The 12034-nt window shown below is 40.1% G+C and overlaps 1 protein-coding gene across 1 annotated transcript; it reads right to left on the reverse strand.

Annotated features, from left to right (window-relative positions):
- Positions 1-287: 287 nt before the first annotated feature.
- LOC140944478 (serine palmitoyltransferase 2-like) lies at positions 288-12014 on the reverse strand. The gene is made up of 11 exons (XM_073393617.1): positions 11644-12014; positions 8712-8866; positions 7259-7404; positions 6408-6626; positions 5121-5226; positions 4032-4251; positions 3176-3302; positions 1468-1504; positions 1128-1226; positions 847-976; positions 288-365 (listed from the first exon to the last, which is right to left on the reverse strand). The coding sequence occupies exons 1-11, from the start codon at positions 11980-11982 to the stop codon at positions 288-290; spliced, it is 1656 nt and encodes a 551-aa protein (XP_073249718.1). The 5' UTR covers positions 11983-12014.
- Between the last annotated feature and the right edge of the window lie 20 nt (positions 12015-12034).

Consider the following 12034-nt stretch of genomic DNA (forward strand, 5'->3'; position numbering starts at 1 on the left):
CCCCCTCGTCGCCCAACCATTTTCCTTGGGTATTAATAGAGCCTTTTTACATGACATCACGGCGGCCATAGTTCCAAGACAACGAAACGTCTGCCATGTTGGGGTTCCAAAGCAGTCCTGTGGGAGTTGACTTTTTTTATGAAAACGCTTTCTTTTGGTCCAATAAATTTGCATAGATGCTGGTCACGTGACTATTCATTTTAGATACATAAAACGAACTTTTAGTCACTAAATTAAATTTTATATCCAGCTTCGCCCAATTTAAAAAACTAAACGTCACTTCAGCTTCATTGATATGTTGTGGGTGTCCTCCGTGAATACTTCACCTTGAGTATGTCACCTACTTCATCGATGGCTTCCAGCGCCTAAAAAACAACCAGATAATCCTTAGACAACACAACAAACCAAAAGGCTAAGGCATGCAGACAACTACAATTACAAATAATTTATGACAAAGCAGGGGCGTAACTAGGATTTTCTAGAGGTACGCACAATTTTCCAGATACCTCTAACCCACCCTCCCCTTACAACAGCATGTTGATGCTTTATATATGTACGCGTTTTTCCCGCCTTTTTTTCTGAATGTATCGATCCACTAATAAATCACGCGTTTCTTCTCCGGAAACCGAAATTTGGGTGTAAAAAGGAAAAGTCTGTTGTTTTAGGAAAAGATTATTTCATAAAAATAAGCAGAATTAAATGAATTAAGAAATGTTGTGCTTTTTAATCTATTTTATTTTTTCCAGAAAATTCGTTTTTTAATCTATATAATTATATATTTTTTGGTATGCACGTGCGTACCGTCCGTACAGTTAGCCACACCCTTGCAAAGAGACCTTAGCTTACCCTGTCTAACATTTCTCTCGAGTGTGATGCTGAGAGACAGATTCTCGCCCGGGCTTCGATTATGGAGGTGGCAGGAAACCCAACTATTACTACAGCTATGTTTCTTTTCAACAATTCCCTAGAGAAGGCGCTGAAAGAGAGTATAGATGGATTGTGAGTGACAACACTTGGGACAGATGCAAAAACATCTTCGCATACGCATGCAAAAGTGCAGAAAGACATTAAGCAACATTTCAATAAGACAAGAAATAAATCTTCTATAAAGTTAAAGCTTGACTTACACGCATTTTGCCGGCAAGTAAAGAAGAATGGGCACCACTGCTGAAGCTTCATGGCCATACACGATAAATCCCATGTCTTTCAATCTTTGTCTAAAGTACCTGTTAAACAGCGGCGTGTAAGAGCGAGGTTCAAATCTAAAGCATTTATATTCTTTAGAAATTTTAACTAAGCTTTTATTTATCTTTGTACTGAATCAAAAGTCATATATCTATCTCCACCACTATTAGTTCCACCACTTTTGCTAATCTCAAAAAGCGTCTTCGGGACCTTCCTTCTTTCTCATACCGTTGAAACTGCCTGTGAAATTGTATCCAAATTTTCATGACATTTTACGCTTACCTGCTATTCTCTGCCAAGGCCGTAATCCTTTGTCTACCTAGTATGATTGAAAACAAAACAATTCATAGCAACAATTATTTGTGGTCAAACGACACTTGCTAAATGTACATGCTTATGCAGACGACACGCATTTAGCCTTTAAGCCGGCTGACTGTGCCTTGACTGCTAACGAAGCTATTTCTGCTATGGAGCTCTGCGTTCGCGAGAGTTAGATGTTGTGTGATAAATTCAAGATTAATGACGATAAGACAAGAGTTATCATTATAGGTGCGCGACAGCAATTGGCAAGGGTTCAAGTTGACTGTCTTACAGTTGGGGATGCTCGTGTACCGACCCTTTGTTTCCGCCGATAAAAATTTAGGAACTTGGATTGACATAGCCTGAATTTCAGACGATTACTTCGAGTCGTTTCTTTGAGGGAGTAAAAACGACTTAAAGTAATCGTCTGAGATTCAGGCTAGGATTGACATTAATCTTAGCCTACAGGATGACTAAAATATAACACATGTAAAGCCGCGTATAACCATCTTAGAAATGTCAGGCGTATAAGAAAATATTTAAGTACCAAAGCAAGACAAACATTGGTTCTTGCACTAACAATAGGACGTATCGATTATTGTAACAGTATTCTATATGGTCTTCCATACATATAACAAAACGTCAACGCCCTCAGATCTCTGCAGCAAGACTAATTTTTAATATACCTAGATTTTCACACATCACTCCAGTTTTACAGTCATTACACTGGCTTCCAGTTAAATTTAGGATAGAATTTTGAGATTATGTTAATTACATTTAAAGAAAACAGCCTACATTTTGCGACGCTACCACGGTGGTTTCCCCGCGAAATGACGTCTGAGAATAAAACGACCACAGAAATTCTATAGTGATGACGTGCCACTACCAAGATCTGGGTAGTTCTTCTGATTGGTCGTGCAGCAAGGGAAATTTTTCTTGAATCGATCAGACATACTCCCCAGAAATGGGTAAGTGACACGTCATCAGTATGGAATTTCTGTGCGCGTTCCCCCTCAGACGTCATTAGGGACATTAAGATCCGACGACGCGAAGGCAACGAAAACGTCGCTTAAAAAGTGAATTTGCGTTCTTTCAGCCTTTATCGCAGTTATTCCTACCCACTTACTTTGTCAAATGTAGGCGAACCCCGGCCTGGAATTTAATTCCTAGGGACCATATCCAAGTTCAAAAAGAGAAATAAAATTTCGTCGTTGCTTTTTTATGTCTTCCATAAAACGCGAAATTATGCATTTTCACGTCGTAGTAGTGCAAAAACCGGCAAAGAAATGTACAAAAAAGCGTGATGTACGTGAAAAGTTATTGTTTTGCTTATAGAAATTATTGTTTGTTTTTTTTGACGTTCTCGTTGCCGTCCGCGTAGTTAGATCTTAAAGTCCCTATTTGGCGGGAAAACCACCTTGGTGGCGTCGCGAAGTGCCGGCTGTTTTCTCAGGCTACAGAAGGAATAGCACTAGGCTCGATTGTAGCTGATTGTCGATTCCAGTGTTCTGTAGCCTGCTACAGAAGCAAGCTCTCCATTTATGGCGAGAGAAGCGAGCCGGGAGGGGAAGACTCCCCGTAATGGAGAGCTTGCTCGGAGGCTAAATGCCCTGTATTCAAATCCAGAATTTAACTGGAATGAACGTCATTCTATAAACAGTATTTGGACTGCATGGAAGGATGTCCATACCTCTATTCGTACCGTCCTCTCCCATGATGATTTTCATTGACTTTATAATTTGCATCGCCACTGGTGGGGACATGAAGGATGCGTATGTAGCACTATGGGATTTTCCACGGATATGGTTTATTATCTCCTAGTACAAAAGAGTTATCGTGTATTGGTGATAAGAAGGGAGTTGAACAATCTATAAACATTTAGTTTTTAGACAAACGCGAGGGGGACGCTTGGTTGTTGCGATAAAATTGGGGGGAGTCAGAAAATAGTAATCAGCAATCATTATAAACTGGATGCAACTATATCAAAAGAGTATACTACGACCGAAATTACAAAAATAAAAGAGTCCAAAAAACGGATCAAAACGCACACCTTTCAGCCAGTAACATTGTGGCAAAACTTACAGACGACCAAACCTAAAGCGACCTATTTGAGCAATCGGGTCAATATCGAGATTTTAATGGAACTATCCACTGACGAGTCACAATTCACTTAGGCTCTAATAATGACTTTCACACAGGCTTTCAAAACGTCAGCCACGTCTACCAATAGTCATATTCAGGACAACACTCGCCAAGACGATCATATTTTAGCTACTTATGACACGCTCCTGGGTTCAAACCATTTACCACAAACGGATTTAGAGGTCGACCGAGAGTGGACCGCGGCGAAACATTTTTCTGTGAAATGTTGTATTATTTTTAGAGAATTCTCGGTAAAAATAAAATTGTATCTATATATAAATAAATAAATGCCATATGTCCCCGCCGCCCCATTCTGAACTTTCTGGATCCGCCCCCTGTTTACAGGATTTTTTATGTTACACTATAGAGAAGCCAACATTACGCAGGGCCACTAGGGCTCTTACCTCAGACGCCGCAATGTACCCCCCTGCTGCACCAAAACTCTTAGTAAATGTACCCATCATGATGTCGACATCTTTAGGGTCCATTCCAAAGTAATCAGTCACGCCTCTTCCACGAGGACCCATGGCACCAATGCTGTGGGCCTCGTCCAAGTAAAGATACGCTTTGTATTTCTTTTTAAGGGCAACTACTTCTGTAAGCTTGGCTAATGAACCTTCCATGCTTAAAAAATAAAATAAAATGAAGATGTAAATTTGGATGTGAATTTGCATGCCTCGTAAGCCAAAACTTGCAGTGTTTGCCACATGACGTGTGTAAGAGGATTGATCGTATATGATTTTCTTTTCTCATGTAAGGTAATGTGGATTCCACAATGCAGCAAATTTTTGCTAAAAGAATCTCAGGGCTTTGAAATCCGGAATTCAGCTAAAGGAATCCCGAATCCGCTAACAATTGGAATCCGGAGACCACGTTCCACTGACAAGAAATCCGGAATTCATAGCGTGAAATCCATAATCCAAGAACTGTCTTGACTTATCTTCCATGGTGCGATTCTATTATCATCTCATTAATATGAATTGATTCTCATAATTCAGAATATCTTAGCAATGCAAGACTTTTTGGATCAGCGGTCGAGGTACCTGTGCAAAAATTTGGTTGTCCTATGAAAAGCTTCACGCAAAAGACAACAGGGGTTAGATTCCAGTGACTAGTGTTGAAATTGTGAATGCGCCAACATTGTGCAGCATCAGACTCCTCCACAGGTACCTCAAGAAATTGCACGAAACGAGCCAAATGACAGAGAAAGGGCGGGGAACTTCAAAGGTAGGGCAGTAACGGTAGGGACTCTCTTGGGTTAATTTCACACCTGTTTCGTCAAGGGCCTTATTTGGCCTTATTTATAGTTCCTCGTCACTTTTCGTCAACGGCCTTACAAAATTTCGTTATTTTCGCAATTTTCGTAACATTCTAGCAAAATTTTGTGAATGTAAATTCCGAAACAGAGTAAACCTGGACATATCTCTAATTACACATGGTGAAAGAGACATCCGAGGTTCGACGCAGACGAAGCAACTTTCCTTTAGACTTACCTATAAACTCCTTCAACAATTATTAAAATCTTTTTCCACGCTCTGTGCGTCCTTGGTTGTCCTTGGACAACAGCTTCCCTTAGGGTCTTCTCTAAACACTTCATATCTTCGAAAAGTATTGAAGACAAAGAAAATATAAAAAACGACGTTGCCTGAGCAATAAACGCGGGGAGTAGGGTTGTTTAATATTAAGCCATCCATTTCAAGTTGCACCCTCCCCCTTTGAACCAATCAGGACGCAAATCAGACTTTAGCAGTTGAGTCTTGTGCTCAACCTGTGCAATGGGTAGCCTCCCTTGCAGCCGTTTTTGTCTCGTAACCCAACGCTCCTCCCCCTCCCCTTGGGGAGGACCTTTGCGCGACGAGACAAAATCGGCTGCTTGGGAAACAATGCAAAAGGCGCAAACAGGCTACAGCGGACATATCGCTCCCTCTCACCGCACTTTTCAGGTGTTGAATACTTGTAAAGCGAGGGAGTTCCGTTTACGGGTGTTAAACATCGGAAAACATGGTATTCAACAGTGAAAAAAAAACGAGAAAAATGCTACAGCTCCAAGTGCTTTAAAAGCGTGCTACTTGAACCGAGCGCAGGAAAATAGGAATATCATTTATTCACAATATTTCTCCGTTTCTGATTGAATCCCACGTATAATTCATCATAACCAGCTACTGTCCACCAAATCTGGAAGAATTTTGCGATATGTGAACTGATGACCTCAATCGTACAGCAAAATCGCCAGATTATTGAACGGTTAACCGAGAAGACCTGGGGACGAGGTTGGGATTTTTGGTAGTAAATACCTATAAAGTACAAGAACGAGAAGTCCGAAGGCGGAACATTTCACTCATTTCACGAGGATGAAATAGGTGAACTATTGGCTAAAAACATAGCAAGAACCGCAAGAAGACAACTCGACCAACGACATCTGCTATTTGGAAAATATTTGCAGAACTAAACAAAGTTAACCTTTATCTCCTAAACGTGCACTATCGAAGATGAACTTAACATTGATGAAGGTAAGCATGTTTTAGCTTGTTTTTAAACTAGGAATTATTTTGAATGAATAATAAGAATGAGGCTGAATATCATCTGAAGAAAAATGTAGATCAAGGAGGGTGTTATCCTCCTCGGCCGCAGAGATGTTGTTTTGCCAATCTAAACCTCTCGCTTTTTAGCAGTTCTCGTTGCCGTCGCCGTTGCTAAAGCTCTTTATCGAACCATCTACGGCGCTTTACTAATTCTTATCGAATGTTATACACCAGACATAGTTATTAAATTCATTTTACCATTATGTTTGAAGACTTTAATTTTAGCTCCTGAAAGTCTCGCTCCTAAGATGAGGGAGGTGTGGTTGAGCTCGTCACTGATGATCAAATCTCCTTTCCCCACCAGGGCGGGTATATTTGCGGAGTTGGTGGCGAATCCCATTCCAAACACCATAGCTGCAGGTTTACCGACAAAACGTGCAACCAGGCCTTTCAGCTCGTTGTGAATGGCGAGAGTGCCTGATAATAAGAATTTAAATATCACACAGATTACAATACAGAAGGCAAAAGAGAAGGCAGGGGAAGTTAAAATGGGAACTGTATATGTCCTCTGTTGGGGACACGTTTCTCATGTTAATGACCACGTTACCTATTTAGAATGACGCTATCAACATGCCCGCAAAACGTGACTCGCACGTGAACATTTTAAATAGGCACCAAGACCTACTCTGGCACCTTAAGGCGCGTTAAAGCAGATAACTTTAGGCGACTTTAGGAACATTTGCGAAAAACATTATGCGATCTAAAGGCGACGTAATACCCCAGATTAGGCCTGATGCCACGAGGTTAAATGCTGAGTACAATTAGACCGACTAGCCAACGAAAGGTATCGTGACTGACTAGAGGAACCTTCGGGGTATTCTCATCAAGTTTCCAAAGTGTCCCTCTCACTCCACAGGCTGGCAATGTGACGTAAATGAGATAAGAAAAGGATTTTACTTGTCATCATACATCTTTTACAAAGTCGAACAAAGATATCAGAAAGGGAGAAAAGCAAGCATTTACAGAGCGAAAAGATTGCTAGACAATCGGGAATAGATGCTAAAAGAAAAGTCCCATATTTATTTTTTTAATGTAAATTATTCGCTCACCATATTCATTTCTTGGGCTACAACCCGCAACACCGCATCTGCGTACCGCCTGGTCAGCGGCTTCTGAACATGGCCCAGAATTCTCGGCGAACCCAAGATAGTTGTATGATGCAAGATTCAACGCCCTGGTCTTCGTTCCAGGGTAACTGTGAATTTAAAGAAAAAGGAACGTCATCGAACATAAGACGAAAATCTTGGCACTTATTTGCGAAATGCTTCTGAAAGTTTTTTTGCACTGCCAAGTAACAGAAACTCGTGAGCATAATTTGGGAATCTAGGGACTTATACATTAATTTCTGCATAATTTGCCACTTTTCAGGAGCACAATCAGCCGAGGCCTAACTGCTGTCGTTTTGCGACACAGTAGCTCCCTTGGTGAAGTATACCGAACTCTCGCATTGCGAAAACCTCGTTATTACAGACACCCCAATAATATGGACCATTACAGATTTTTGACTGAAAAACACTCCTGTAATTACGTACTCCCGCTGGCGAAGTTACGGGTTGGGGTACTCCCTATGATGGCCTATACGGTCAAAGTGTAGAAAAATCTGTCATTTTGGTATTTAAAAGACCCTTAATTGAAATATTTTGAACAGACGCACCTTACAGTCGTATCATTTAATTTAATATTAAGCGCTGCATGTAATGAAAACAAGACTTACTGTTACTAGGTATTTGAAATGGGCACCATTTTTCTATGGAAGGAACACGAAAGGGATACTATTTTTTTGCCAAAAGTGGTATATATAAGGTTACTAAGGGGTTAGAACTCTAGGTAGAGCCTTACCATATAAAATCATGTTAAGTAGCTCCCCAGGCGTAGCTATGTAAAGCTTCTTTCTATTCTCTTTCAACATTAACAAACAACTTGAAAAAGATATTCATCCGTCTTTTATCATCGCATCCAGTTGTCTTTTTGGCTGGATTTACGATTCCTATATTGCGCATCAATCGAGCGGCTTACAACTATGTGCCATGCCTCTCTAATGCAAATGTTCTCTAAGCAAATTCTACTCAGGCCCTATTTTTACTTACGGACTCTCGCGATCGCACTCCCACTTCAGAAACGATAAGGGAATGGGTACAAGCTTACGGCGCAACCATTTCTGGAATCGTTTGGGAGGACAAGCGTTAGTTTTGATTGGTTGGGTTGCCTTGAATACTATCAACCAGTCATAACTAAGCAGGCGTTCCCAGAAATCACTGCAGCTAAAGCTTGCATTCATCCTCCCTTGAGCTTCTGAGGTGGGGAATGGAGCACAACGATTCGCGATCGCAGAGCTGAGGGTGTCCGAAATAATTGACTGTATACGGCAAAAAGTAAGCGATCGCAATCAAAAGCGCCGAAATTAAGGTCCATTCCAAACTAGTCCCAGTACTTTTTGCCCAACTAGGCCCAGTTTCAGCGCGAGGGTCAAGAGCCTGTTAACAAGCTCCTGGGTAACCATACCTGAAGGTCCAGTTCCAGTCCTCTGATTCCCTGTCAAGCAGGTCTATCTCTCCACCTGGAACGCTACAGATCGGTCTGTTAAAGCAGTCTCTAACACGAGTATACATGTTCCGGGTGTAGAAACTCTCAAAATCAGAGTAGAGTGGTACAAAACCCTAACAAAACGAAGGAGAGGAAAAATAAATAAATAAATGCACGACATTATTTAGAAAACCAACTCTCGGCCATTTGCATAAGATAGGTTGATTATGCTGAAACCGATACGATACCGATGCGCCTCAATAGTGAGGGCCGCTCCAAAAGGGGAGAATGGGGATGGCTATTGTTCCCTTGCTTTCTACAATAGTTAAAGTTTCCTCCTTGATTTTCAAGATACAATGTTCAACGGTTCGCCTTGTTTCTTAAAAGGAAATTATCAACATTTTATGTTCTCTTATTCCCCCAGACCTCTGGAAGGTCCTCGAAGTCATTTCAGCTTAATTACTCTTCTTTGCCTTCATTGGTCAGTTAACATCATTAAAACGAGTACTTTCCGATATACCCACCTTATAGACTTTATCCGCCCAAGAATTAGAACATGGATCCGATCTGTTTACACTCTTTCATTGCGTCTTTAAACATTTCTCTAAAAACCTTTCCTTTTTTAAATTTGGAAATCATTTTCATGGCTGGTATTTTTTTTGTGTGTGATCATTGTATTTATACCAACACTGTATGTACATCATAACAAAAGCAAACCTAACAAGCACATCATGAATGCCAGCCTACACCATCAAATTGTTCTGTAATTAGTTAAGGGTCGTGTAGCCGTGCAAAGACGAATCATTAAGTGAAGTGTAAGTCAGGCAAGCGTTGTAAAACCCTTTGGTAACTCAGAAAAGCTCAGTCTTGTGGTCGCTCATTTCTGATATAACGCTATGATAGTTCACGGTTTTTTCTGAGATTTTGACTATTTGGTAATTAGCGGATTGTTTAATAATTTTGGCACAGCTACAAAATATATCCTAACAACATTCAATCTTCTGAGAAGAAAATATTATGCAAGAAAAATTCAACTTATATCGAAATATTGCCTGAAAAAATTTGCTTTTATCAATTGATTGCATAAGTTAATTTGGCGTCCGTTAGGTTTTTCTCGTTTGCCGACGAACGCAACATCAAAAGCATTCAAAACAACAAAAGAAATATACTGTACTGGGTTTCCTTTCCGCTCGGTACAATTTCGGGAGATTTTCGTGTACGATTCAGTGACGAACGATTAGTCCTCGAGAGTGAATTCAACTCGTTGCTAATAGAGACAGTAAACGGCGACGGTAATAATTGGAAAGAGGACAGCAGCAGATTTTGAAAAACTACAATCTGAGAGCCAAAGAGTTAATGGCAGAACCTGAGCAGATCTTAAGAGAATTCTGGACGGAATTCTCAACTCTTTATCAATGATCGTAGTATTATTGTTCAAGGTCTTGCAGATAGTTGTTTAAAAACTTAATTGCCATGGGTGCAAGAGGGAACTATCCTTTTTTTCCTTTTCGCTATGACGATCTTGCTATTAAGTAATTATAAATAGAAAACTGAAAGCTCTTCGATATCTTGCCGCAGCTGCAAATTGTAAAACGATTCTCATAGCTGAGTCAACAACGAGAAGGACTAATGAATTTGAAGTGTTTCAGTTTAAAAGAGCAACAATTGTTAAAAAGTGATTCACATGTTGAAGGATGAGAATTTACACCACAACTTAGAAGTGTTTCTGTTATAGTTAGGTCCGAAAAAATATTTGCATACCATCGAATACCACATACAAAAGCCGCTTTTTCCGAACAAGCCAAAATCAGGCACGGTATTTTTATAGCTGTGATTAAAATAATTATGTTACAAATACTACTAGGACTTTGAAACCACGTTACTAATTGATATTTATGAATGCCGAACCTAAAAGTGTAACTAGAAAAACTACATAAGCGGACGGGTTCAAATCAAATACACAGCTCTAAATAAGGTGAACATGACAGTCACTTCTCATTGGAATCCGAGAGGACTCCCATATGGAAGGGACGGAAGCTCGCCGCCATATTACCATGGGTGGGAGATGAATTGCAGGTTTTGTTCTCTCTTAGATTGTTTAGAATAGAAAGGTAATATTGTCACCCAACAAGTTTAGCTTAGGGTTGTGTAGAAAGAACCCACAAAATTACACTAAACTATACCTGTTTTCCATGAATGCCGTGTATCTAACTTAATTAACTAAAATGAAAAACATACAACAAAAATAACGCCAGAGCCCTCACCAGACTTAAAATGTTTAATTCCTATTTTGCGACGAGTATTCTCGTCCCTTTTAAACGAGAGTCGCTCCCAACCGGGGGTAGGTGACTTTTACGCGCCGGCATAAATTTTAGCGATCACGCCACTTTTCAGACGCACTGTTGCGCACGCGTAAAGTTTCAAAAGTTCAAAGTTTAGAAAAAAAATTTAAATAGTATTGTGAAACAACAACAAATGAAAAGTAGATTTTAGGTACTTCTCTACAAACCACTATTCAAATAATGCAAACCTTCAATTTCCTAGTTTACCCAAGCAAAAATATTTTAAACTGATTCTTCGGCTGATACAATCGAGGTTCTCCTAGCTTGCTGCCGGGTTATAAAATTTCTTGAAGACTCTCTAATCGTCACCTGTTCAAATTATACATGAGTAGCTAAGAGCAATATTCCTTTTTCCAGAGGCCATTATTGCTTTTCACATAAATATTTCTCCATCGATCTGCATAAGGCGTTTTACTAATATTTTTGTGCTGTAACGTGTTATGTAACATAATACCGGTTTGCCAGAGTTTCACTTCCATTGTTCTCGATGTATTCAAAGCGAACGAGCACTCAAAAATCACCTCTTTCCCCAAATATAACTACCAACCTTAATTAAAATTATTTCTCACCTCATTGCCGTTTTCTTTAACTGCCTTGTATTTTTCTAATCCATGGTTACGCGTAAAGTCACGGAAATAACCGAAAATTATTAAAAAGAAATAGGAGAGATAGGTCATCACCGCGGCATGGAAAGGGGTTTCTTCGAACTCATCTCGAGATTCGGCGACATAATTTCCATTTTTTTTCCTGTAGCTAAATAATCCGTTCGATCCAGGAGCACAACCATTTTTTGAGGAGAGTTGCTTTCTCGTGTGGGCAGCTCCAGTGACCATGTTTGTTGCTGTTGCTCGCGCCAGAGTCACGCTACGACAAGACGCTTGGCTTGTCATGAGTTCAGTCAAGCGCATGAAATGAAATCAATATTAGTGTTTCAAAACACGAATACGGTAAAATTCTTCC

Source organism: Porites lutea, chromosome 7, assembly GCF_958299795.1.
Source record: "Porites lutea chromosome 7, jaPorLute2.1, whole genome shotgun sequence".
Lineage (NCBI taxonomy): Eukaryota > Metazoa > Cnidaria > Anthozoa > Scleractinia > Poritidae > Porites > Porites lutea.

Bases quoted from the DNA above. Each gene is read 5' to 3' on its own strand.
- LOC140944478 (XM_073393617.1), bottom strand. From the start codon at position 11,982: ATGCGCTTGACTGAACTCATGACAAGCCAAGCGTCTTGTCGTAGCGTG. The intron at 3,303-4,031 runs GTAAGAGCCCTA...CTTTTGTACTAG, and splicing joins GGTACATTGCGGCGTCTGAG to GAGATAATAAACCATATCCG. The intron at 977-1,127 runs GTAAGTCAAGCT...ACTCTCTTTCAG, and splicing joins TACTTGCCGGCAAAATGCGT to CGCCTTCTCTAGGGAATTGT.